Source organism: Pseudophryne corroboree, chromosome 1 (genome assembly GCF_028390025.1).
Source record: "Pseudophryne corroboree isolate aPseCor3 chromosome 1, aPseCor3.hap2, whole genome shotgun sequence".
Taxonomy (NCBI): domain Eukaryota; kingdom Metazoa; phylum Chordata; class Amphibia; order Anura; family Myobatrachidae; genus Pseudophryne; species Pseudophryne corroboree.
Genome location: NC_086444.1, coordinates 451,609,867 through 451,637,497, shown reverse-complemented (window position 1 = coordinate 451,637,497; position 27,631 = coordinate 451,609,867). Strand labels below are relative to the sequence as shown.

General features: G+C 46.9%; 1 protein-coding gene across 9 annotated transcripts in view; it reads right to left on the bottom strand.

The window, feature by feature from the left end:
* Positions 1-1,333: 1,333 nt before the first annotated feature.
* LOC134892515 (putative methyltransferase DDB_G0268948) overlaps positions 1,334-27,631 on the bottom strand; it is a 101,832-nt gene continuing 75,534 nt past the window's right edge. For 8 of the 9 annotated variants that reach the window (XM_063913617.1, XM_063913618.1, XM_063913619.1 and 5 more), the window contains 5 exons: positions 13,557-13,659; positions 12,368-12,478; positions 4,834-4,934; positions 4,231-4,368; positions 1,334-1,595 (listed from right to left, as the gene is read on the bottom strand). In XM_063913617.1, the coding sequence (XP_063769687.1) occupies positions 1,505-1,595; positions 4,231-4,368; positions 4,834-4,934; positions 12,368-12,478; positions 13,557-13,659 (544 nt within the window). In that variant the 3' untranslated portion in view covers positions 1,334-1,504. Of the gene's footprint in view, positions 1,596-4,230; positions 4,369-4,555; positions 4,705-4,833; positions 4,935-12,367; positions 12,479-13,556; positions 13,660-27,631 lie in introns of those variants that run through there. The other variant, XM_063913622.1, reaches the window with a different exon arrangement.

Below are 27,631 nucleotides of genomic sequence, written 5' to 3'. Positions count from 1 at the left end.
AATCTCTTTGATAAAGAAGTCACATTAGAATTAATTGTATCCAACAGTGCAAGTAAGTCAGGTGTCGGCTGCGTCGACAGAGCCAACTCCAGACCCGCACCCGTCCCCCCAATAACCTCCTCCGGTGAATAACATTCAGCCTCAGACATGTCGACACCTAGTATCGACCCACCGACACACACATACAATGCCTCAGCCAGGGGACAGGCCCACTAGGAAGCCTGGATAGAGAAACACAGAGGGAGTATGCCAGCTCACACCCCAGCGCCCATATATCCCACCAACGAAAATATATGTACCAGCGCTGCCCAATAATACCAATTATGCACCAGCTACTGTGTCGTCCCCCCCCCCCCCCCCCCCCCCCGATAAGCTCCCAGTTACTTTAATGGAGCTTGTGGAGGTACCGGACCAGCGTCTCCTGCATGCATGTGAGGAGAAAATGGCGCCTGTAAGCCGCACGGCTAAGCTCCGCCCCCTCCCGGCGCGCTTCAGCCCGCCAAATTCAAAATCACGAAAATGCCAGCGGGGTCCCGAAAACCGTGCCAAGGCACCGAACAAGAATCTGCCAGCCAAAGAAGACTCAGTAACATGCTGCCCAGGGCGCGCCCCCCCCCAGCGCCCTGTGAGTGCTGGAGGAAGTGTGTGTGTGGGAGCATGGAGCGCAGCGTTACGGCTGCGCTGTACCTGGTTACTGAAGTCTTCTGCCGTCCTGAAGTCTTCTGTTCTTCTCATACTCACCCGACTTCTGTCTTCTGGCTTCTGTGAGGGGGGGTGACGGCGTGGCTCCGGGAGCGAGCGGCTAGGCGCACCAAGTGATTGAACCCTCTGGAGCTAATGGTGTCCAGTAGCCGAGAAGCAGAGCCCTTAAACTAAGAAGAAGTAGGTCCTGCTTCTCTCCCCTCACTCCCACGCTGCAGGGAGCCTGTAGCCAGCAGGTCTCCCTGAAAATAAAAAACCTAACAAAGTCTTTTCCAGAGAAACTCAGGAGAGCTCCCCTAGTGAGTGTCCAGTCAGTCCTGGGCACAAAGTCTAACTGAGGTCTGGAGGAGGGGCATAGAGGGAAGAGCCAGTTCACACCCAGTTTAAGTCTTTTCAGTGTGCCCAAGCTCCTGCGGATCCCGTCTATACCCCATGGTCCTTTTGGAGTCCCCAGCATCCTCTAGGACGTAAGAGAAAAACATAATATAACATCAAGTGCTGATAAGAGAAATACACACACACACACACACACACACACACACACACACACACACACACACAGTGGTGGGGACAGCATCTAGTTTATCACAATTAATACAGATCACTCGAATATTCAGAGAAAAGAATTGGGTTAAATCGTTCATTTGTCCTTTAATATTTTTCATTGATAATGGAAAGTAAAACAGGGCTTTATATGTAGAGTAAAATACTGAATGTACGGAGGTATCCAGGAGAACTGGCTTCAGTGAAATATTCTTTAGTAAATACTCCAGCAGTGAATTATAGAAGAAATACTTTCTGGTCACTTTGGCTTGGTAGCCAGCACCAACACGTTTTTTAGACACACCTCAATTTCGGTTTCATTAGACGACACTTCCATAACGTCCAAGAACCTGAAACAAGATTAAGGTACATAACATAGCCATTCTGCCATATCATTTAGGTAAAACAATTATTTTTAATAGCTGCAGAAATGTATTTATTTTGTCTCCTTGTAAGTAATTGATATAAAAAGAAACAAATAACACTACCTAAATATCTAGGAAATGCATTCCTAATATAAAATCACCAACTTTGGTATTGGTGGCGAGTACCTATGGGCCCGATTCAGATCTGATCGCTGTTGTGCGAATTCGCACAGCGGACGATTATCGAATGACTGCGTATGCACCTCGAAGCGCAGGCGCATCGCCAAACAGCTACAGGATGGTGCAAAAATTTTGATCACAAAGGCATTAGCAAGGTGACTGACAGGAAGCGGGCGTTTGGTGGTGGTAACTGTCCGTTTTCTGGGAGTGTCAGACAAAACGCAGGCGTTTCCAAGCGTTTTCAGGGAGGGTGCGTGACGTCAGCTCCAGACCCGATGAGCCTGTTTGTATCGCACTGTAGGAATAAGTCCTGGGCTGTGAACAGACTACACAGACTGGAAAAATCATTAGATGGGGAGTGAGTTGTGAACGGATTTGCAGCTGTCCGCTGTCTGGCGGAATTTTCGCACAGTGTACACATGCATTTGCACACTTGCACGGAGCGGGTTTTCACTCTCCCTGGGTGGTGACTATCTGATCACGGACCTCTGCAAATTTGCAGCACAGCGATCAGGTCTGAATTAGGCCCTATGGCAGCAATCAGACACCTCACTGCACATTAGGGACATTAGGTGTGTACTGCACATTCATTTATGCACATGGTGACACTTATTTGCCCAATGGAGTGCTACATTTGCAGTCCATACGTATGGAAGTAAGTGCTCTCTTAGCCATGAAATGAGCAAGAGGAAAAATACACACTGTTGTAAGTGGAGCAAACATCATCACTTAACATATTGGGGGGAATGGAATAGGGTGTGGTTTTGTTAGTGCCGGTCAGATGTATAGGAGGAGCAAGAGTCTGAGTTGGCCCAGTTTTTGAAAGTTACCAGTTCCTCACACTACACATTTTTTTCTAATATCCACCATGGACTAAGAGAAAAAGATTTTACGGGTTAAGTTGGTCTACAGTCAACTGTTCACGTTACAGCTTTACATTCCCAGAACTTGCACTTCACTTTATGGCCCCATAATTCCTTAGTGCATTCCAGTGGATCCATTATCCTGATATAACACTAATTGTCCCTGCATTTCACCCCTAGAAATGTAAGATGACGCAGTACTCTGTACAGCCATGGCGGTACACAGCAGGTTTCTCTTATTACTCAAATCAGCCAGTAAAGCGCAATCAGAAGATCTTCTCTTTTATTTTACTGTACACATTTCTTTCTCATGCGTAGACACATTATATAATGGACAACACTTTATTATTGTGGTCAATCATTGCAAAATGGCTGGTGACTCTTTCTGGCATTGTCACTTGGAAGCTGTTTCACATACTGTATATTCTACTCGTCCCTTAAAAAGTGGTAAATGGGGTTTGACTGTATAAAGAACATAATCAGAAAAACTGAGAGGCTCATGCACACGTTTTCACCTCTTAACATAGCGAACACACTCACACATATTATATATGTGTGTATATGTCTATATATATATATATATATATATATATATATATATATATATATATATAGATATATATAGATATATATGATAAATTTATATTTCAATAAATATGACTTTGGTGTATTTTATAGTCGAATGGTATCCTATTATTACTCATGAAATATTCATTGGTTCGATGCATGTGAATAATATGATTTATCTATTTCTAGCGAGATTGTTGCGTCAGGTTTGAATGCTAAGGATACAGACTGACTGAATACCTGTACGCAATGTGACAGAGGTATGTAGTTAGAACCAGTGGTGCAAGTAGAAATTTTTTCTTAGTGGTACTGATAGTAAAAACAAGCGTGGTCAAGTGTCATGAGAGGGAGTGGCTACATGACAATAGGGGCATGGCTATATTATGCCCCACACCGTAATGCCCCTTACACCTTATGCCAAACACCTTAATGCCCATTACACATATTGGCACACACCATAATGCTTATTACACATTATGCCACACACGGTATGCCCTTTACACATTATGCCACACACCTTAATGCCCATTACACATTATGCCACACACCTTAATGCCCATCACACATTATGCCACACACTGCAATGCTTATTACACATTATGCCACACACGGTATTCCCATTACACATTATGCCACACACCTTAATGCCCATTACACATTATGCCACACACTGTAATGCTTATTACACATTATGCCACACACCGTAATGCCCATTACACATTATGCCAGACACCGTAACACCCATTACACATTATGCCACACACCATACTGCCTATTACACATTATGCCACACACTGTAATGTCTTACATATTATACCGCACACCGTAATGCCTATTACATATTATGCCACCGACACCATTTTATGTCCCACACACACAAAAATGCCCCTTATAAATTATGCTCCAGCTATGGGCTGGTGGTACTGAGTACCACCACCATATTTCTTAAAGGTACTCCATACCACCCCGTACCACCCAACTTTCAGCACTGGTTAGAACCCATTTCTTACTTTTGTTCTGTTGTCTTAATGAATTCATTTGCTTTCTCAGGTTCCTGACTATGAAATATTTGAAACATGGAGAAGCTCTTAATAAGACCAATCAAATCTGCCAAAGTCATGGTGATCTTCATATCCATATCAACTATCCTGCAATAAATAGACAGAAGCAGATCATTTGTACAGAAAGTTTGGATTCTTATCTCTGACCCAGAGTACCCCCTTATGCAAATAAAAGCGCTACTCCTTCTCTAATTTAGGGTGTATCAAGCCAATGTCTTTTGCAAGGTCTTCAATTTCAGGCAGCTGGGCATATTCAAGCCTGTTCTCCTCATACCAGACATTGAGCTAAGGATGCAGCTGTGAGGGGTACATACACCCAGTTCCTTGCAGATGGAAATACATTCATTGCATATACTCTCAAGCCGACTGTATCTAACCAGTGAATAGCTATGTGGTGAAGTCTTTGGGTTTATTTGATCAACCCTACAAAATAGCAAAATAAAAAAAAAAGTCAATAGTTCACAAACGCTGGGACTATCCTTTAGTAATATAATAAACTGGATAAATGTGGCACCATGTTCTAAAAATGTTAGAAAATAACCATTTACAAACCTTTTTTTGTCTGTATAGGGAATAGCCTCAAATATTTCCTTGTAAGCGGACTTGACAAGACGAACTTTTTCATGTTGATATGGCTCCAGGAAATCTTGCGACTGGAAAAATCATGAATTTGTTTTTTCAGAATATATGAACATTGAACACATGGGACATAATGTAATGGCCTGCGAGTTGCAGGCTGTTTGGGTATTTCTAAAAGTCCGTCTTTATTTTTAAAGAGACAATCATTTACAAGGCAAAACCAGGTCATATTGTCCATATTTTTTAAGTATGCTGTATAGAAAGGCATTCAATACATTTGGCACACAGTACAGTGGACTTTTACAATGCATACACATGATTTTGGAACACTACACAAACATCTATACTACAACATTAATAATTCTCCTAATTGGAATAAATAGAAATAATATTGTGAAACAAACTCTATTATAAATACAGTTATTACATATTGGAGAGTACTGGAAAAGACATACACAATCTCCATCCACATATAAAGGCCTTCAGAAAATCTACCACTATTAATCTTCAGTGAGCATGTTCCAATCAACAGTCTCCTAAAGACAAAGGCTACAGACTCAGAAGGGTACATTTACTAAAGGTTCTAAAATGTGGTGATGTATAACAGACCACAAAATGTAAATAGTGGTTCAGGACATAAAGAAGTAGCACAAGTCATACAGACAGAGGGTGAGATAAAAGGCAACAACACTCTTACACATTATACAAGTCTCAGAAGATGCATTCATGAGAGAGACAATTTTTCCTTAGAGAACATTACTAAAAATGACCTCCATAAGTAACTTAGGACGAAATAAAAAAATAAATAAATAAAAAAAAATAAGATTTTACTCACCGGTTAATCTATTTCTCGTAGTCCGTAGTGGATGCTGGGGACTCCGTAAGGACCATGGGGAATAGACGGGCTCCGCAGGAGACTGGGCACTCTAAGAAAGATTTAGTACTACTGGTGTGCACTGGCTCCTCCCTCTATGCCCCTCCTCCAGACCTCAGTTAAGGAAACTGTGCCCGGAAGAACTGACATTACAAGGAAAGGATTTTGGAATCCAGGGTAAGACTCATACCAGCCACATCAATCACACCGTATAACTTGTGATAACATACCCAGTTAACAGTATGAACAACAACAAAGCATCAACCACGGAAGCCAACATAACATAACATAACATAACCCTTTATTAAGCAATAACTATATACACGTATTGCAGAAAGTCAGCACTTGGGACGGGCGCCCAGCATCCACTACGGACTACGAGAAATAGATTTACCGGTGAGTAAAATCTTATTTTCTCTAACGTCCTAGTGGATGCTGGGGACTCCGTAAGGACCATGGGGATTATACCAAAGCTCCCAAACGGGCGGGAGAGTGCGGATGACTCTGCAGCACCGAATGGGCAAACACAAGGTCCTCCTCAGCCAGGGTATCAAACTTGTAGAATTTTGCAAAGGTGTTTGAACCCGACCAAGTAGCTGCTCGGCAAAGCTGTAATGCCGAGACCCCTCGGGCAGCCGCCCAAGAAGAGCCCACTTTCCTTGTGGAATGGGCTTTTATTGATTTTGGATGCGGCAATCCCGCCGCAGAATGAGCCTACTGAATCGTGTTACAGATCCAGCGAGCAATAGTTTGCTTTGAAGCAGGAGCACCCAGCTTGTTGGATGCATACAGGATAAACAGCGAGTCAGTTTTCCTGACTCCAGCCATTCTGGCCACATAAATGTTCAAAGCCCTGACTACATCAAGCAACTTGGAATCCTCCAAGTCACGAGAAGCCGTAGGCACCACAATAGGTTGGTTCAAATGAAAAGATGACACCACCTTCGGCAGAAATTGTGGACGAGTCCGTAATTCTGCCCTGTCCACATGGAAAACCAGATAGGGGCTTTTACATGACAAAGCCGCCAATTCTGACACACGCCTAGCCGAAGCTAAGGCCAATAGCATGACCACCTTCCACGTGAGATACTTTAGCCCCACGGTCTTAAGTGGCTCAAACCAGTGGGATTTCAGGAAACCCAACACCACGTTGAGATCCCAAGGTGCCACTGGTGGCACAAAAGGGGGCTGAATATGCAGCACTCCCTTAACAAACGTCTGAACCTCAGGAAGAGAAGCCAGTTCTTTTTGAAAGAAAATGGATAGGGCTGAAATCTGGACTTTTATGGACCCCAACTTCAAGCCCATAGTCACTCCAGACTGTAGGAAGTGCAGGAACCGGCCCAGCTGGAATTCCTCTGTAGGGGCCTTCCTGGCCTCACACCAAGCAACATATTTTCGCCATATATGGTGATAGTGTTTTGCTGTCACGTCCTTCCTAGCCTTTATTAGCGTAGGAATAACTTCATCCGGAATGCCTTTTTCTGCTAGGATCCGGCGTTCAACCGCCATGCCGTCAAACGCACCCGCGGTAAGTCTTGGAACAGACAGGGCCCCTGTTGCAACAGGTCCTGTCTGAGAGGCAGAGGCCATGGGTCCTCTGAGATCTGGCACAATACCTTTTTAGCTTTTTGTTGAGGCGGGATGCCATCATGTCCACCTGTGGCAGTTCCCATCGATTTGTAATCTGCGTGAAGACTTCTTGATGAAGTCCCCACTCTCCCGGGTGGAGGTCGTGCCTGCTGAGGAAGACTGCTTCCCAGTTGTCCACTCCCAGAATGAACACTGCTGACAGTGCTTGCACGTGATTCTCCGCCCAACGAAGAATCCTGGTGGCTTCCGCCATCGCCACCCTGCTTCTTGTGCCGCCCTGGCGGTTTACATGAGCCACTGCGGTGATGTTGTCTGACTGAATCAGCACCAGTTGGTTGCGAAGCAGAGGCTCCGCTTGGCTCAGGGCGTTGTATATGGCCCTTAGTTCCAGGATATTTATGTGCAGACAAGCCTCCTGACTTGACCACAACCCTTGGAAGTTTCTTCCCTGAGTGACTGCCCCCCATCCTCGGAGGCTCGCATCCGTGGTCACCAGGACCCAGTCCTGTATGCCGAACCTGCGGCCCTCGAGAAGGTGAGCACTCTGCAGCCACCACAGAAGAGACACCCTGGCCCTGGGGGATAGGGTGATCAGCCGATGCATCTGAAGATGCGATCCGGACCACTTGTCCAACAGATCCCACTGAAAGATCCTCGCATGGAACCTGCCGAAGGCAATGGCTTCGTATGATGCCACCATCTTTCCCAGGACTCGCGTGCAGTGATGCACCGACACCTGTTTCGGTTTTAAGAGGTCTCTGACTAGAGTCACGAGCTCCTGAGCCTTCTCCGCCGGGAGAAACACCTTCTTCTGGTCTGTGTCCAGAATCATGCCCAGAAAGGGCAGACACGTCGTAGGAATCAGCTGCGACTTTGGGATATTCAGAATCCAGCCGTGCTGTTGCAACACTTCCTGAGAGTGTGCTACGCTGATCAGCAACTGCTCTCTGGACCTCGCCTTCATGAGGAGATCGTCCAAGTATGGGATAATTGTGACTCCTTGCTTTCGAAGGGGCACCATCACTTCCGCCATTACCTTGGTAAATATTCTCGGTGCCGTGGAGAGCCCAAACGGCAACGTCTGGAATTGGTAATGACAGTCCTGTACCACAAATCTGAGGTACTCCTGATGAGGTGGATAAATGGGGACATGCAAGTAAGCATCCTTGATGTCCAGAGACACCATAAAATCCCCCTCTTCCAGGCTTGCAATGACCGCTCTGAGCGATTCCATTTTGAACTTGAATCTTTTCAGATAAATGTTCAGGGACTTTAAATTCAATATGGGTCTGACCGAACCGTCCGGTTTCGGTACCACAAACATTGTGGAATAGTATCCCCTTCCCCTGTTGAAGGAGGGGAACCTTTACCACCACCTGCTGGAGATATAACTTGTGAATTGCCGCTAACACTACCTCCCTTTCCATGGGGGAAGCTGGCAGGGCCGATTTGAGGTAACGGTGAGGGGGCATCACTTCGAATTCCAGCTTGTATCCCTGAGACACAATCTGTATAGCCCAGGGATCCACCTGTGAGCGAACCCACTGGTGGCTGAAATTTCGGAGACGCGCCCCCACCGCTCCTGGCTCCACCTGTGGAGCCCCAGCGTCATGCGGTGGATTTAGCGGAAGCCGGGGAGGACTTCTGTTCCTGGGAACTAGCTGTATGGTGCAGCTTCTTTCCTCTACCCCTGCCTCTGGCAAGAAAGGATGCACCTCTGACTTTCTTGCTTTTTTGTGATCGAAAGGACTGCATTTGGTAATACGGTGCTTTCTTAGGCTGTGAGGGAATATATGGCAAAAAATTTGACTTCCCAGCCGTAGCTGTGGAAACTAGGTCCGAGAGACCGTCCCCAAACAATTCCTCACCCTTGTAAGGTAAAACCTCCATGTGCTTTTTGGAGTCGGCATCACCTGTCCATTGCCGAGTCCACAGGACCCTTCTGGCAGAAATTGACATTGCATTTATTCTAGAGCCCAGTAGGCAAATGTCCCTCTGGGCATCCCTCATATATAGGACAGCGTCTTTTATATGCCCCAGGGTCAGTAAAATAGTATCCTTGTCCAAGGTATCCAGTTCCTCAGACAGATTATCTGTCCATGCTGCTACAGCACTACACATCCAGGCCGACGCAATTGCCGGCCTCAGTAGCTTACCTGAATGTGTATAAACAGACTTCAGGATACTTTCCTGCTTCCTATCCGCAGGATCCTTTAGGGAGGCCGTATCCTGTGACGACAGGGCCACCTTCTTAGATAAGCGTGTCAGAGCTTTGTCTACCCTAGGGGAGGATTCCCAGCGCATCCTGTCCGTTGGCGGGAAAGGGTACGCCATAAGTAACCTTTTGGAAATCAGCACTTTCCTATCAGGGGAATCCCACGCTTTTTCACATAACTCATTTAACTCATGTGAAGGGGGAAAAGTCACCTCTTGCTTTTTCTCCCAAAACATATAAACCCTCTTGTCAGGGACAGGGTTTACCTCTGATATGTGCAATACATCCTTTCATACCTATAATCATGTAGCGGATGGCTTTAGCCATTTTAGGCTGCAACTTTGCATCATCGCCATCGACACTGGAGTCAGAATCCGTGTCGATATCTATGTCAATAATTTGGGATAGTGGGCGCTTCTTAGACCCTGACGGCCTCTGCGCTGTAGGATCAGGCATGGGCTGAGACCCCGACTGTCCCAAGGTTTCAGCTTTATCCAACCTTTTATGCAAGGAGTTTACATTATCATTTAACACCTTCCACATATCCATCCAATCAGGTGTCGGCGCCGTCGGCGGAGACACGTCATTCATCTGCACCTGCTCTGCCTCCACATAGCCCTCCTCGTCAAACATGTCGACACAAGCGTACCGACACACCACACACACACAGGGGATGCTCTATATGAGGACAGGACCCCCACAAGGCCTTTTGGAGAGACAGAGAGAGAGTATGCCAGCACACACCCCAGCGCTATATAACCCAGGAATTACACAGTAACTTAGTGTTTACCCAGTAGCTGCTGTATATATGATTAATGCGCTAAATTTATGTGCCCCCCCTCTCTTTTTACCCTCTTTCTACCGTGAGTCTGCAGGGGAGAGCCTGGGGAGCTTCCTCTCAGCGGAGCTGTGGAGAGAAAATGGCGCTGGTGAGTGCTGAGGAAGAAGCCCCGCCCCCTCAGCGGCGGGCTTCTGTCCCGCGATTTTGTATAAAAATAATGGCGGGGGCTCATGCATATTACAGTGCCCAGCTGTATATATGCTGCTTTTTGCCAGGAGGTACTCAATTGCTGCCCAGGTCGCCCCCCCCCCCCTGCACCCTACAGTGACCGGAGTGTGTGGGTTAGTGTGGGAGCAATGGCGCACAGCTGCAGTGCTGTGCGCTACCTCATATGAAGACAGGAGTCTTCTGCCGCCGATTTTGACGTCTTCTTGCTTCAACCCGCCGGCTTCTGTCTTCTGGCTCTGCGAGGGGGACGGCGGCGCGGCTCCGGGAACGGACGACCAAGGTTAAGTTCCTGTGTTCGAGCCCTCTGGAGCTAATGGTGTCCAGTAGCCTAAGAAGCGCAACCTATCCGCAGTTAGTAGGTTTGCTTCTCTCCCCTCAGTCCCACGTAGCAGAGAGTCTGTTGCCAGCAGAAGCTCTCTGAAAATAAAAAACCTAACTAAAATACTTTCTTATTAGCAAGCTCAGGAGAGCTCACTAAAATGCACCCAGCTCTGTCCGGGCACAGATTCTAACTGAGGTCTGGAGGAGGGGCATAGAGGGAGGAGCCAGTGCACACCAGTAGTACTAAATCTTTCTTAGAGTGCACAGTCTCCTGCGGAGCCCCGTCTATTCCCCATGGTCCTTACGGAGTCCCCAGCATCCACTAGGACGTTAGAGAAAATTAGAATGGGAACTAAGCACAATTTATCACTGGCCTAAGACTGTATTGAGGTACAAAAACCAACAACAAACAAATTCGCTCCAGGGATCCACAGGTGGACACTTAATCCACAGAAACAGATCAGATATGTGAGAGAAGAATGAAATTAGAAGTCTTTAGGTGACCATGACAAGTAATGATTGGGGAAAGGATTAAGTGGGATGGGAATTTGGTTGGTTTCTGATTAGAATACCATGAAGTGTATTGGAAGATTTATACAATAGCCTATTCTTTTAAATCGTGTTTATTTATAGATTTTTACATTTACACCCATATATTAAACAGCAAAGTGAGAAGACGCACCCAAGTGTATAGTAATCCAGAGATTAACACTGAGGATTCAGGCACATAGAGATAAGTGAATATAAGGGTGACAAAACAAAAACAGAGCATAGATTAATACAGAGCGGGCAACTCAGCAGCAGGTCCAGGGAAGCCACATAGTATGGGATCCCGGCGGTCAATAGACGCCGGAATCCCAACACAAGCTGCGATAACGGCGGTCGGAGTGCCAACAGCCGACTGGTTCCCCCACTTGGGTATTGGTCCACCCCACCACCCGAGGCGGAATAGAACCCTGTGGCGCCCGAAGGTCACCACCGGGCCCGAAGCGTGGTGAATGCAGCAAGCCGCACGGGGACACGCCGCGCACAGTGCTGGGATCCCGGATGTCGGGCTCCCGGCGTCGATCTCCTGACCACTGGGATCCCATACGGATCCCCTTGGCACTCACAGCAGTTTTGTCTTCTACAGCACTAGGAAAGGCAGTGACATTAATCTCCTTACATAAACACTTATGAGCTTTGCCCCAGTGCTTTACAATAACAAAACGCCATGTATTAGATAACCTGCACCCACTTACCTTCATATAGAGTGATTTTACATATCAGTTGAATCAAATGTGATCAAAGAGCTGAGGTAAGGACAAGCCGGGAGAGAAGCTGGAATTAACCCCTACCATCAGGTGGGACAATAGGCTTATGGACAGATAAATGTTAAAACCAGAAAAGGAACAGGGTTAGATGAAATGGAATAGATCAGCATTTATATATCTGGTATGTAGCTAATCATTACAAAACCATCTGATGTATTGAAAAACAGTTTCGGAATTCTGACCTCTGCAAAGATCTTTGACATCTGTTCTGTTTTGTTCTTGTAATGAGCTTCCGCTTCAGGAAGGTAGGTGAAAAAAGCAAGACATCCATGAGGCTTAAGGACCCTATCAACCTGCAATTACCAAATTACAATTACCATATGGTTTAAAGCAGCATGTTAATGTAGAAGCAGAAATATGTTTTTACATATACAAATAGCAAATAGTCATTGTGACAAAAGCATGGTTCCAACTTTTCCTGATTCACCAACATCCACCTATCACTTCTGGTAGATCACGCATTACCTACTCACATTCACGGTTACAGGACTATTTTCTGGTTGCACCCACTCTGCCGAATGCATTCCCAAGTCTTTGCTCTAGTCTCCAAACCTTCAAGCATTCCCTGGAAACTCATCTCCTCAGACAAGCTTAACAAATCCCAGAACCACCCACATAACCTCCATAAGCTATTCTACCCAATTAGATACTCTCTATATAGTCCACACGTTACTTTACAAATTTTGTTTCTTTACATCCTCCTGACGGGTTGGGGTCGGGAGACCGCCGGTCACCATACCAACACCAGGAGAGAGCGCAACAAATCCCCTTGCGGGGCTACGCTGCGGGCTTGGAAACCCACGGGTGGGAGCGGTCCTTGTCAGTCGGCATGCCGACCGTCGGGTTTGTGAGGGGGCAGGATGCCGGCGTCGGTAGTGTGACCGCCGGTCACATGACTACATCCTCTCCTGTGCAGAATGTAATATCTTGCTGCTAATGGGTGAGTCGTCTCCATTGCTTCTATGTTTTCCTTCATGACTTGTTGGATAGAATTGTGAGAACAGCATATGCAGTGTGAACGTAATATCCACATGAAGTCCCTGTTGTAGCCTCACAATGTTGGTAACTACTGCTTAATTCAAAAACACCTGCATATCTTGGTGATGATCTAGAGTTCAGCAAAAGAGATGCCTGCTTGTACATAAGCAAACACGCATCGGCTCGTACACAAGGACACATACTTGCCTTTTGCACATACAGGAAAAGATGCACACAAAACAAGCACGAACAGTTCACATTATTATTATATTACATTATAATTCATTTTGATTTATGACACAATAACCTCAGTGTAAGACATAAAAATAAACAATCATTTTCTGAAATAAAACAAGTAGGCTTTGTCTTTTATGCAATATCCAAACTTGTTACCTCCTTTAGAAACTTCTCCGTGTCGAACCAATGGACAGCAGTCCATGCAGTTAACAGATCTACGGAGCCATCTTTCACTGGTACTTCCTCAGCTGGAGCCACACTGTAGAAATGACAAATTATTTCAATGAATTTCATTCACGTTTTAAAACTTCATGTCAACCATAACTTATGCGATGTGCTTAAGCAATATTTAAAAAGGAGGCAGGTTAATCAGAAGCATAAACAGTAATATTGCAACGAAAATGCCCCAAAAAATGACATGTATTATTTTTTTTCTTCATTAAACTGATCGAAGGATTAACAGAAGATTTTACAGCCAGAAGATAATGGGGGTAATTCAGACCTGATTGTAGCAGCAAATTTGTTAGCAGTTGGGTAAAACCATGGGGGTAATTCCAAGTTGATCGCAGCAGGAAATTTTTTAGCAGTTGGGCAAAACCATGTGCACTGCAGGGGAGGCAGATATAACATTTGCAGAGAGAGTTAGATTTGGGTGGGTTATTTTGTTTCTGTGCAGGGTAAATACTGGCTGCTTTATTTTTACACTGCAATTTAGATTGCAGATTGAACACACCACACCCAAATCTAACTCTCTCTGCACATGTTACATCTGCCTCCCCTGCAGTGCACATGGTTTTGCCCAACTGCTACAAAATTTCCTGCTGCGATCAACTTGGATTACCCCCATGTGCACTGCAGGGGGGGGGGGCAGATATAACTTGTGCAGAGAGAGTTAGATTTGGGTGGGTTATTTTGTTTCTGTGCAGGGTAAATACTGGCTGCTTTATTTTTACACTGCAATTTAGATTTCAGTTTGATCACACCCCACCCCAAATCTAACTCTCTCTACATGTTATATCTGCCCCCACCCCCTGCACTGCACATGATTTTGCCCAACTGCTAACAAATTTGCTGCTGCGATCAACTCTGAATTAGGCCCCATGTCTGGTAACGCAAGAATGATTATCCTGTTGCTTTACAAACATCGACTGGTGCGGCCTGAGTCCATGTGCCTAGGGGGTCGCCATTACCCTTACAGCAGGGCTTGACAATTTTTTTCTTAAATCTAAGAGCTAGGATGAATGTATAGGAGCCAGACCACCGAAGCCACCCCCCATCCCCCCAAAAAAACAAAAAACTGAAACTCAACTAAGGGGGTACCCCCACCAAACAACATCCCCCCCAAAATTAATAAGCAGCTAACACATCCCCCCCCCCCTCCCCCTTGGCAACCAATGCCTACGGACACACAACTGAGGGGGTAAACCACCTCTCTGCAGCCACCCCACTAGAAAAAACGATCGCCCCACCCTGTGGCCCCATCACTACCCGCTACAAAGACGCAATACCCGGCCATGCATAGACCCTCATATCAAAAAGCTCTATGCAGCCGGAGTTTGAAAACAGCAGACAGCACAGGCTGGGACAGGCAAAGCATGGCAGTCATTACAGTCAAGGGCGGAAACTCAGCACATGCATGAAACGGGCGCTGCAATACAGGCACGCCCATAAATCCCCGCTGGTGCTGAAGAGTATTTGCTTCCTCCCTGCATAATCTGGTAGACAGGCAGCAAAATCTAGAGACCATGCACCCGGGTACCTGGGATTTCTCAGGTCCTGCCTTACAGAATGCACCTTTACTACTTTATGGCACCAATATTTCATCAGCCTGCACAATAACATCCTTGATCTCTCTTGCTTGGACATAGCATGTCCTTGACAAGCTCCTGCAAGAAGGACAAAGTGGTGATATGTCTTCTGGAATTCCTTTGTTCTGAAAAGGCAAAATTGCTCCGACAATCACTACATTCACATTCATACCCTGTTCTGAAATGGTAATAAGACACCAGAGGGTAAATTTACTAAGATGGGAGTTCTATTTAAGATGGGATGTTGTCTATAGCAACCAATCAGATTCCAGGTATTATCTTCTAGAAGGTGCTAGATAAATGAGAAGTAGAATCTGATTGGTTGCTATGGGTAACATCCCATCTTAAATAAAACTCCCATCTTAGTAAATTAACCCCCAGGGGATTAAGAAGCCCCATTATATACTTTTCAGAGGCATATACTTAGGTCTTTAATCAACTGACCAAGCAGTTAATCCATATGAAGGTATATATGTTTAATTTGCCAGCTGTCGGGATCCTGGCGGTCAGGATACCTATGCTGGAATCCAGACAGCTGGCAATGCCGGCAGCTGGAATACCGGCACAACAGGACTATTCCCACTCATGAGTGTCCACGACACCCACAGAGTAGGACTAGAACCTGTGGCGAGCACAGTGAGTCACCAATCCTGCAGCACGGCGAGCGCAGCAAGCCTGCAAGGGGACTCTTTGTGCTCACCCCACTGCCTGCATACTGGCGGCCGTGATGCCGCTGTCGGTATATTGATGGCCAGCATCCCGGCTGCAGGTAAATCACACTGAACCCTACAATAATACATAGGGTGAGATTCAAATGTTTATCCACTGGCAGCCACTAGATGGCACCCAAACAGGGCTATGCAATTTTAGCTCTGGTCGGGCGCGATGTCTACATTTAATTTCGCACCCCCGGGCGGTAAGTAGTTTAATCCTACCCCTCCCTTTTAGGCGCCTAACCCAATCCCTCCCCACCACCCCAACTCTAAGTCCCCCAAGTGGCCTAAACCGAACCGCCCCCCCCCCCCCCTCTCCCCAGCCTGACCCTAACCCCCTCCCGGTGGTGCCTAACCCTAAACCCCCCCAGCCTAACCCTAAGTCCCCAGAGGGTTGCCTAAACCTAATCCCCCCCCCCCACACCATCCCCAGCGTAGTACTTACCCACTCCACTGTCTCAACGGTCGGGATTCCAGCGTCGGTATCTCGTGCACCGGTATCCCAACCGTCTGGATTGTAACTGCATCCCTATTTAGAGTTGTCTCATACCACATCCCTATCCCCTTGTTGCTATAATAGCCTCCACTCTTCTAACAAAGGATTTCCAATAGTTTTCAGAACATGACTGTGAGGAACTTGCATTCATGCAGCCACAAGACAATTAGTGAAGTCAGGCAAAGTAATGTTGAGCGATAAGCTCTCCCGCGTAACTGGAGCTAAAACTGATCGGGTGAGGGTCTGAGTTCTGTTCAGGCCAGTCAGGTTCTTTCACACGGGTGGTATACATGTGACCGGCGGTCGGGAGACCGACAGTCACATGACCTCCTCCACCATCCCGACCGCTCACTATCCTGATGGTCGGCATGCCGACCAACAGGGACTATTCCCCCTCGTGGGTGTCCACGACACCCACACTCCACAAACCAGTTTTTGAAGAACATGACCTTGTGCACTATCATGCTGAAACAGAAATGGAGCTTCCCCATAAAGTTTGAAGTATACAGCTATCTAGACTGTCATTCATGCACAAAGTGTTCTTCTTGCATCTGTCAAGCCCAGATTAATCCACTAGACTGGGAGATGTGAATGGTCACTCCAGTGTCTCTTTGCTTTACCCCACTCCAACCGAAGTTTGGCATTGTACATTACTATTAGAGGGCCAGTCTTAATAATTCTAGTGCTTACGAGCCATTTTAGAACTTGGTAGTAAGTGTTGCACCTGAACACATATGCCTTTACACACTAGGCACGTTTCAGCTCTTGGTGGTCCCATTGTGTGATTTACGGCTTTGTGGCTAAGCTACTGTTGCTCCACATCACAAAAATAGCATTTACAGTTGAACTGGGCAGCTCTAGCAGGGCAAACATTTGACAAACGTACTTGTCAGGACAATGGCATCCGGGTGAGGTTCATTAGGGCGACATGAGTTAGGTCGACATACATTGGGTCGACCACGTTTGGTCGACATGCATTAGGTCGACATGATCACTAGGTCGACATGAGGTGTTTTTTTTTTACTTTTTTGGTGTCGTTTTCTTCTGAAAGTGACGGGGAACCCCAATTAGTGCACTTCATGCATGGTGCCTCGCTCCGCCACCTCTGCGCTCAGCACAGGTTACCGTTCCCAATTGTAGTCCACATGGATCGTTATGTATGAAAAAATTACCTTTTTCCATGTCGACCTAATGGCCATGTCGACCTAATGCATGTGAACCAAAGGTGATAGACCCAATGTATGTCGACCTAATGACCGCCATCCAGAGGCAGAACTCTGGGAGGCAACGGAATCATCTGCCGCCGGGCTCCTGCTCTGAAGGGGGGCACCTCTCCTCCCATTCTGTGACTTCATTGAATTAAGTTAATTGATACAGTAGCTGCCGCTATCTTTTCAGTGGCCGACTTCCTCACTGGTCCCTGCACTTTACAAATCACACCCTCTTTATCATACGGAATATACACATTTTACAAGTGTCATAGCCAGGATTAGAAACCACAACCTATTACACTGGAAGCAGACACCTTACTGATGAAGTGGTTTGCTCCTGTATAGGAAATATGAGAATTTTAACTATATGAAGATACTTCTCTGACAATTACACGTAACTTCATATAGTTAGAATTCTCATGCTTCCTCTACATGAGCAAATAACTCCATCAGTAAAGTGTCTGCTGTCAGTGTAACAGGTCATGGGTTCCAGTCCTGGGTATGACTGCTAAGAAATGTGTGATTTAAAATAAAAGACAATTAAATGTATAAATACAGTATATACATTTATTTCAGAACACTCCACACACACACACACACACACACACACACTTATCTTAATATAGGAAATAGGGGGGCACCAACATTTATCTTGCTTCCAGGCAACTGGGACGAACTTACGCCACTGCCGCCATCCATTCCATCCTATGGTTGTGTCAAATTGAAAGTCACTGAGCTCTTCAATAAAACCTATTCTATTGTGAATGTTTGGAACTTCACGGCTGTATAATTGATTTTATCTGTTAGTAATGTATGCTGCTGAAATAGCTAACCACACTAATTAGAAAGGATATCCTCATGCTTTTGACCGTGTAGTGTACATACCACATGGTACAGAAGAACTAACAATAGCTAAATATTCAAATGACTACGAACTACTCAGATCTGCGTTGAAATTATACAGTAAATTCAACCATTAATCCATTATTATTATCATCATTATTTAGAAAGCACCAACATACTATACACTGTATGCTTTGTTCAATGAGAGGGATCATGATACAAATACATAATGTACAATGATATTAAATATGCAGACCATTATGGAATTGCAGTGGTCTTAACCTTTTTTTACCTCCTTGAGGGGAATTCAATTAGCTGTAGAAATTTGCAGCTGGCTAATTGACCCCCCGGGCTATCCAATTAGGCCAGTAGTGCAGGAACCAGCAGCATTTATTGGGGATCATTTTTTTGGGACCTCAGCAGGCTGCTCGAAAAATTAATCCCAGATAACTAGCTAATTTTCACGAATCTAGCAGTAAAAACACATAGGTCCGTGTAGTTATTGCTGTGTCATACTTGGGGCAGCTTGTTGATCCGGATCGGGCGTCTAAGAATCGAAACGTACGGTTTCTTTGAATAAGAGCCAAGCCGGACGGATAAAAGCACTTCTAGTTTTATTAAGATGAGGATGACAAAGGAGCTTTCAGTATAAATGACAGAGTACTTGGAAACCGGAGGCTGGACAGGACAGAGACCCGGAGATCAGCTACCGTGATCCAGCCTAGGCGGGAGCTTCCGGTGGATTTGATCACCACAGCAGCTGAGACGTGAGTGTAGGTTAGACTCTGAGAAATGAGCAACCTTTGCAGTCTGGCGGGAGCAACAGCAAGGTATGTGGCAAAGCAATAATGATAAACTGGCACTTGGGATGGCGATTAGCAAGAAGCTGGATGCTAGACCAACACTGAGGAGGAGCACAGAGAACTAGCCACACAGTGACTGTGTGTAAGACATTGCACTGGCAATCTCCTACCAAAAGGACACCACCTAAATACCTGTAGGTGACATCCGATTGGCTCCCAGCATCTTTGCCCCCCTGTACCATCCGAACTCCTGCTCCCAGTGGACCCCACCAGCATGCCTGCACTAAGCACCCGCCGCCAGCAGCCTGCACCTCCCCCGGAAGGCCCCCACCACAGTGTCCGGACACATAAGTTCCAGAGCTCCCGGTCCATGACACACAAGTTCTTTGGCGTAAATTTACTAAAGCTTCTTAAAATGAAAAATTGTGATGTTACCCATAGCAACCACAGTATGTCATTTTCTAGGATGCAATAGAGAATCTGATTGGTTGCTATGGGCAATGCCACTTTTCATTTTTAGAAGCTTTAGTAAATGTACCCCTATGGAGGGGGAGGGGGATTCAATTGTGTCCCCTGCTGCCTGTCTATAGTAATGGGCATCTATCAGAGCAATTTAATTGTTGTTGTAATCAACTGCCCATTAGCACAGAACGCGACTGAAAGCACCGGGTTTAGCCTTGCAAAGAGTCCAGATTTGGGCATTCAGACTACGGACTTTTCACACATTTTTCTCTCTCCTTCGGAGGCTATGAGAAAAAATGTGACTGCTGTGGTTACTATTGATGGCCAGCAGGGGCGCAAGGCACAACTGAATTCCCCCCAATGTGTTTTTGTCCGAAACAATTTTTAGAGCGCATAAATGATCCCCCTTGTCTGCAATGGCCAAAACTAACTCCAGTGCTCATTCTCCTCCATCCTGGCACCTACAGACTTAGATCACCCTCTTTTGAAAGAGGTAATTCTATTTCAATTGATGTGACCCCCTCAGAAATCATTGTCTGAGCATAATATTGCTAAACGTTATGCTTTCCATTTAAGACCATGAAAACCAGCAAAAAAAAGTATTATATTCACATTTTATTATAAAACCAAAAGGTAGAATCCTGCTCCTTCCTATTTTGGAAAGGTATAGGTGCCAAAGAAAATAAGATTTTAAACCTACCGGTAAATCTTTTTCTCCTAGTCCGTAGAGGATGCTGGGGACTCCGTAAGGACCATGGGGTATAAACGGGCGCCGCAGGAGACATGGGCACTCTAAAGACTTTAGATGGGTGTGCACTGGCTCCTCCCCTCTATGCCCCTCCTCCAGACCTCAGTTAGAGAACTGTGCCCAGAGGAGACGGACAATACGAGGAAAGGATTTTTGAGGGCAAGATACATACCAGCCCACACCATCCACACCGTATAACTTGGAACATACGAACCAGTTAACAGTATGAAACAAAACAGCATCAGCCCGAGACTGATCAAAACTGTAACATAACCCTTATGTAAGCAATAACTATATACAAGTCTTGCAAAATTTAGTCCGCACTGGGACGGGCGCCCAGCATCCTCTACGGACTAGGAGAAAAATATTTACCGGTAGGTTTAAAATCTTATTTTCTCTTACGTCCTAGAGGATGCTGGGGACTCCGTAAGGACCATGGGGATTATACCAAAGCTCCAGACCGGGCGGGAGAGTGCGGATCACTCTGCAGCACCGATTGAGCAAACATGAGGTCCTCCTCAGCCAAGGTATCAAACTTGTAGAATTTACAAAAGTGTTTGAACCCGACCAAGTCGTCACTCGGCAAAGCTGTAATGCCGAGACGCCTCGGGCAGCCGCCCAAGAAGAGCCCACCTTCCTAGTGGAATGGGCCTTTACCGAATTTGGTAACGGCAATCCAGCCGTAGAATGAGCCTGCTGAATCGAGTTACAGATCCAGCGAGCAATAGTCTGCAGTGCCTCTGTTTTCCTAACCCGAGCCGTCCTGGCTACATAAATTTTTAAGGCCCTGACTACATCAAGGCACTTGGAATCCTCCAAGTCACCCGTAGCCACAGGCACCACGATAGGTTGGTTCATATGAAAAGATGAAACCACCTTAGGCAAAAATTGAGGATGAGTCCTTAATTCTGCTCTATCCACATGGAACATCAGATAGGGGCTCTTGTGAGACAAAGCCGCCAATTCGGACACCCGCCTTGCAGATGCCAAGGCCAACAACATGACCACCTTCCAAGTGAGAAATTTTAAATCCACCGTTTGAAGAGGCTCAAACCAGTGAGATTTTAGGAACTAGAACACCACGTTAAGGTCCTATGGTGCCACTGGGGGCACAAAAGGAGGCTGGATGTGCAGCACTCCCTTTACAAAAGTCTGGACTTCTGGGAGAGAAGCCAATTCCTTATGAAAGAATAATGATAGGGCCGAAATCTGTACCTTAATGGAGCCTAACTTTAGGCCCATATCCACTCCTGTCTGTAGAAAGTGGAGAAAACGGCACAGATGGAAATCTTCAGTAGGAGCATTCTTGGCTTCACACCAAGATACATACTTCCTCCAGATGCGATGATAATGTTTCGCCGTCACCTCCTTCCTAGCCTTAATCAGAGTAGGGATGACTTCCTCCGGAATACCTTTCCCCGCTAGGATTTGGTGTTCAACCGCCATGCCGTCAAACGTAACCGCGGTAAGTCTTGGAACACGCAGGGCCCCTGCTGCAATAGGTCTTCCCTGAGAGGAAGAGGCCACGGATCTTCTGTGAGCATTTCCTGAAGATCTGAATACCAGGCCCTTCGAGGCCAATCCGGAACAATGAGTATTGTCTGCACTCTTTTTCGTCTTATGATTCTCAGTATTTTTGAGATGAGCGGAAGAGGAGGGAACACATAGACCGACTGAAACACCCATGGTGTTACCAGGGCATCCACCGCTACTGCCTGAGGGTCCCTTGACCTGGCACAATACCTCCGAAGCTTCTTGTTGAGGTGTGACGCCATCATGTCTATTTGTGGAAGTCCCCACTGACTTGTTATCTCTTGATGAAGTCCCCACTCTCCTGGATGGAGATCGTGTCTGCTGAGGAAGTCTGCTTCCCAGTTGTCCACTCCCGGAATGAAGACTGCTGACAGAGCGCTTGCGTGATTTTCCGCCCAGCGAAGAATCCTGGTGGCTTCCGCCATTGCCACTCTGCTCCTTGTCCCGCCTTGGCAGTTTACATGAGCCACAGCTGTGACGTTTTCTGATTGAATCAGAACCGGTAGGTCGCGAAGAATATTCTCCGCTTGTCGTAGGCCGTTGTATATGGCCCTCAATTCCAGTACGTTGATGTGTAGACAAGCCTCCTGGCTTGACCATAGTCCCTGAAAATTTCTTCCTTGTGTGACTGCTCCCCATCCACGGAGGCTCGCGACCGTGGTCACCAGAACCCAGTCTTGAATGCCGAACCTGCGACCTTCGAGAAGGTGAGCACTCTGCAGCCACCACAGGAGAGACACCCTGGCCCTGGGGGACAGGCTTATTTTCTGATGTATTTGTAGATGGGAACCCGACCACTTGTCCAGAAGGTCCCACTGAAACGTCCTTGCATGGAACCTGCCGAAGGGGATGGCCTCGTAGGTCGCCACCATTTTTCCCAGTACTCGAGTGCATTGATGGACTGACACTTTTTTCGGTTTTAACAGGTCTCTGACCATGTTCTGGAGTTCCTGGGCTTTTTCCATCGGGAGAAAAACCCTCTTTTGTTCTGTGTCCAGAATCATGCCTAAGATAGATAGCCGAGTCGTCGGAATCAACTGTGACTTTGGTAGATTTAGAATCCATCCATGCTGCTGCAGTACTCTCACGGAGAGCAACACGCTTTTCTGCAATTGATCTCTCGATCTCGCTTTTATCAGGAGATCGTCCAAGTACGGGATAATTGTGACTCCCTGTCTGCGCAGGAGCACCATCATTTCCTCCATTACCTTGGTCAAAATCCTCGGGGCCGTGGAAAACCCAAACGGCAAGGTCTGAAACTGGTAATGACAGTCCTGTACAGCGAATCTCAGGTATGCCTGATGAGGGGGATATATGGGGACATGAAGGTATGCATCCTTTATGTCTAGTGACACCATAAAATCCCCCCCTTCCAGGCTGGAAATAACTGTCCGGAGTGATTCCATCTTGAATTTGAACGTTTTCAAGTACAGGTTTAGGGATTTTAGATTTAGAATGGGTTTGACCGAGCCATCCGGTTTCGGGACCACAAACAGGGTTGAATAGTACCCCTTCCCCTGTTGCACTAGGGGAACCTTGACAATCACTTGTTGTCGACACAGTTTTTGAATTACAGCTAAAACTATCTCCCTTTCTGGGGGAGAAGCCGGTAAAGCCGATTTGAAAAATCGGCGAGGAGGCACGTCTTCGAATTCCAACTTGTAGCCTTGGGATACAATTTCCATCGCCCAAGGATCCACGTCTGACTGAACCCGGCGCGGACTCCCCTCAGAGGAGCCCCAGCGTCATGCGGTTGATTTAGTAGAAGCCGGGGAGGACTTCTGCTCCTGGGAACTAGCCGTAGCAGGCATTCTTTTCCCTCTACCCTTACCTCAGGCGAGGAAGGAAGAGCCCCGACCTCTTCTGGACTTATGCGACCGAAAGGACTGCATCTGATATTGTGGTGTTTTCTTTTGCTGTGGGGGAACATAAGGTAAAAAAGTAGATTTACCCGCGGTAGCTGTGGAAACCAGGTCCGCGAGACCTTCCCCAAATAAAACCTCACCCTTGTAAGGCAAAACTTCCATATGTGTCTTTGAGTCGGCATCACCCGTCCATTGGCGGGTCCACAGGGCTCGCCTAGCAGAAATCGCCATGGCGTTGGCTCTCGAACCTAACAGCCCAACGTCTCTCGAAGCATCTCTCATACATAAGACTGCGTCTTTAATGTGACCTAAGGTCAATAAAATGCTATCCCTATCTAGGGTATCAATGTCAGATGACAAGGTATCTGCCCAAGCTGCTACAGCGCTACAAACCCAAGCCGACGCTATTGCCGGTCTGAGCAAGGCACCGTATGTGCATAAATTGATTTTAAGGTAGTTTCCTGTCTGCGATCAGCAGGATCCTTGAGGGCTGCCGTGTCTGGAGACGGTAACGCCACCTTTTTGGACAAGCGCGTTAAAGCCTTGTCCACCCTGGGCGAGGATTCCCACCGTAACCTGTCCTGTGCAGGAAAAGGATACGCCATAAGAATTCTCTTGGGAATCTGCAGTTTCTTGTCTGGAGTTTCCCAAGCCTTTTCAAATAACTCGTTCAGCTCATGAGATGGGGGAAAGGTTACCTCAGGTTTCTTTTCCTTAAACATGCATACCGTCGTGTCAGGGACAGAGGGGTCATCTGTGAAATGCAAAACATCTTTTATTGCAATAATCATATAATGAATACTTTTGGCCACCCTTGGGTGTAACCTCGCATCATCGTAGTCGACACTGGAGTCAGAATCCAGGTCGGTATCAGTGTCTGCTACTTGGGACAGGGGAAGTTTCTGAGACCCTGGAGGGCCCTATGATACAGCCAAAGCCATGGATTGACTCCCTGTCTTTTCTCTTGACTCTGCTTTGTCCATTCTCTTAGGTAATAAAGACACATTTGCATTTAAAACATTCCACATATCCAGCCAATCAGGTGTCGGCGTCGCCAACGGAGACACCACAATCATCTGCTCCACCTCCTCCTTAGATGAGCCTTCCGCTTCAGACATGCCGACACACACGTACCGACATCCCCACACACTCAGGTATATATATATATATATAGAGAGAGAGAGAGAGAGAGAGAGAGAGAGAGAGAGAGAGAGACAGTCCCCCAATAAGGCCCTTTGGAGAGACAGGGAGAGAGTATGCCAGCACACACCTAGCGCCACCGGACACTGGAATAAATCCCAGTCAGTACAGCGCTTTTATAAATATACTCACTGCGCCAATTAAATGTGCCCCCCCCCCTCTTTTTTGCCCTCTGTACTTGTGTTCAGCAGGGGAGAGTCCGGGGAGCCAGCTTCTCTGCAGCGTGCTGTGGAGAAAATGGCGCTGGTTAGTGCTGAGGAATCAAGCTCCGCCCCCTTACCGCCGGGCTTCGATCCCGCTCAAATCTTTATATCTATGCCAGTGTCCCCAGAGGGTTAATAATTGCTGCCCAGGGCGCCCCCCCTGCGCCCTGCACCCATACAGTGCCGCCAGTGTGTGTGTGTGTGTGTGTGTGTGTGTGTTGGGAGCAATGGAGCGCAGCGTTACCGCTGCGCGTTACCTCATAGAAGATCAGAAGTCTTCTGCCGCCTTTGAAGTCTTCTATCTTCTCATACTCACCCGGCTTCTATCTTCCGGATCTGTGAGGACGACGGCGGTGCGGCTCCGGGACGAACGGCGAGGGTGAGACCTGCGTTCCGACCCTCTGGAGCTAATGGTGTCCAGTAGCCTAAGAAGCAGAGCCTATCATTTAAGTAGGTCTGCTTCTCTCCCCTCAGTCCCACGATGCAGGGAGCCTGTTGCCAGCAGTGCTCCCTGAAAATAAAAAACCTAACAAAATGTATTTTTTCAGAGAAACTCAGTAGAGCTCCCCTGCAGTGCACCCAGTCTCCTCTGGGCACAGGATCTAACTGAGGTCTGGAGGAAGGGCATAGACGGAGGAGCCAGTGCACACCCATCTAAAGTCTTTAGAGTGCCCATGTCTCCTGCGGAGCCCGTCTATACCCCATGGTCCTTACGGAGTCCCCAGCATCCTCTAGGATGTAAGAGAAAGTAGGATACTACAAAGTATTTCTTGGAGGTGCTTAATGAAATATACACATACAGTTTAAGTTCACTTTCTTGTCATTCAGTTCTTTGCTGAGTCAGGTTCAAGCAAACAAATGTCATTTTCAGAAAGTTCAAAGTCTGCTGAAAAGAACAATGTATAATTTGTGTGGGTGCTTCATAAGCAAATTACAATTATTGTTAGTGAAGGTGTCCTGCCCAAAAAGCTGCAAAATAGGTTCAGCATAGGGGTGAGTAAAGCCTCAGTGCCAAAAAGAATCTTTTCGCCCAATAAACTGTGGTTAACAGCAGAGTCATTTCTAGGGGCAGGCGCTTCAACTCCTGCTGCCACTGGCCACCAGAGCAAAATAACTTCGGGCAGCACTGGGCTTTTCCAGGCAACTCAGAGACGACCTGAGCCGTGACCTATGGTCCTGCGGTGGTGGGACATCATGGGTTACCCAGCCAAACACCATCCCACCAGTACAGTGCAGCCTTTGCATCAGTGAGGCTGCACAGCTGCTGTGGCTGAGGGCAAGGGAGGAACTAAGGTCTTCTCCTCTGCAGTGGTACAGACAGGTCATGTAAGTCAAATGTGGGGGCTGGGGCAACTAATGTGTTTTATTTTTTTCTGTGGGGGCCAATGTGATTTGTTTATTTGCAATAAGGGCCAATGTGTTTGTTTTTCCTACGTGGGTCAGTGAGTATTAATTTACTATTGGGACAATATGTGTGTTTTTGTTTTTTTACTGTGATGGTCAATGTGTGGGGGTGCAGGGTGCAAAACTGGGGTGTAAAATAGTCCTGTCACAAGGCCATGCCCTCTGCTGTTTGGTCATGCTGCCTTTGTGGTGCGCTTTGGCATGCGCGAAGGCTCTCCCCACTGCTTCCCAACAGTTGGGAGGTAACATACATTTTGAAAATATCCAAGGTGAAAGGAGGAGGTGGGTGGGGGGGAAGCGCATTTTGCACTGGGTACCATAGTGTCTAGAAACGGCTCTGGCTAACAGATTAAGGCAATAGATTTGAATCATATGTAAGGGAAAAGATCAGGCAGACAGAATATAATAAGATGTTTTGTGTCCTTGTTTTTGGTTGCAATAATATATAGGTGAAGAATAAGAAGTTAAGCTAAAACGTATAGCATTTCCGTGCGTGAACCTTTATCAAACCCAAGCAAAGGAGAAATGAATCAGCCCCTTAATTAAAAATAAAGCACATGACTTCCGGTGGGCGGACCCCCTGCTGGCCGCTTTTTAGGAGAGCTCTCCGTTTCCTGATACCCTGAATTTGATTTGGGGGCCACATACCGGGACCTGCGCCTCGAAAATACACCAGGGGCCAGCGGAGATACTGGTGGGCAAGAGGAGACCATCTCCCGGCTCCCCACCGCCCTCTTCACCGGAGTCTAAGCACCAGCTGTGGCGCATGCTGCCTGCGGCCGCCATCTTGGCTGTGGCCGGACACCTCTAACCTTCCCCCCTCGTCCCGACTCTCTGTCAGAGGCAGCTGCGGCTAAGGGCCCCGCTCGGCCTGCATCACATCGAGCCCTGTACCAATACTGCTGACGGCGGGGAGCACGGCCGGAAGACGCCGCACATACG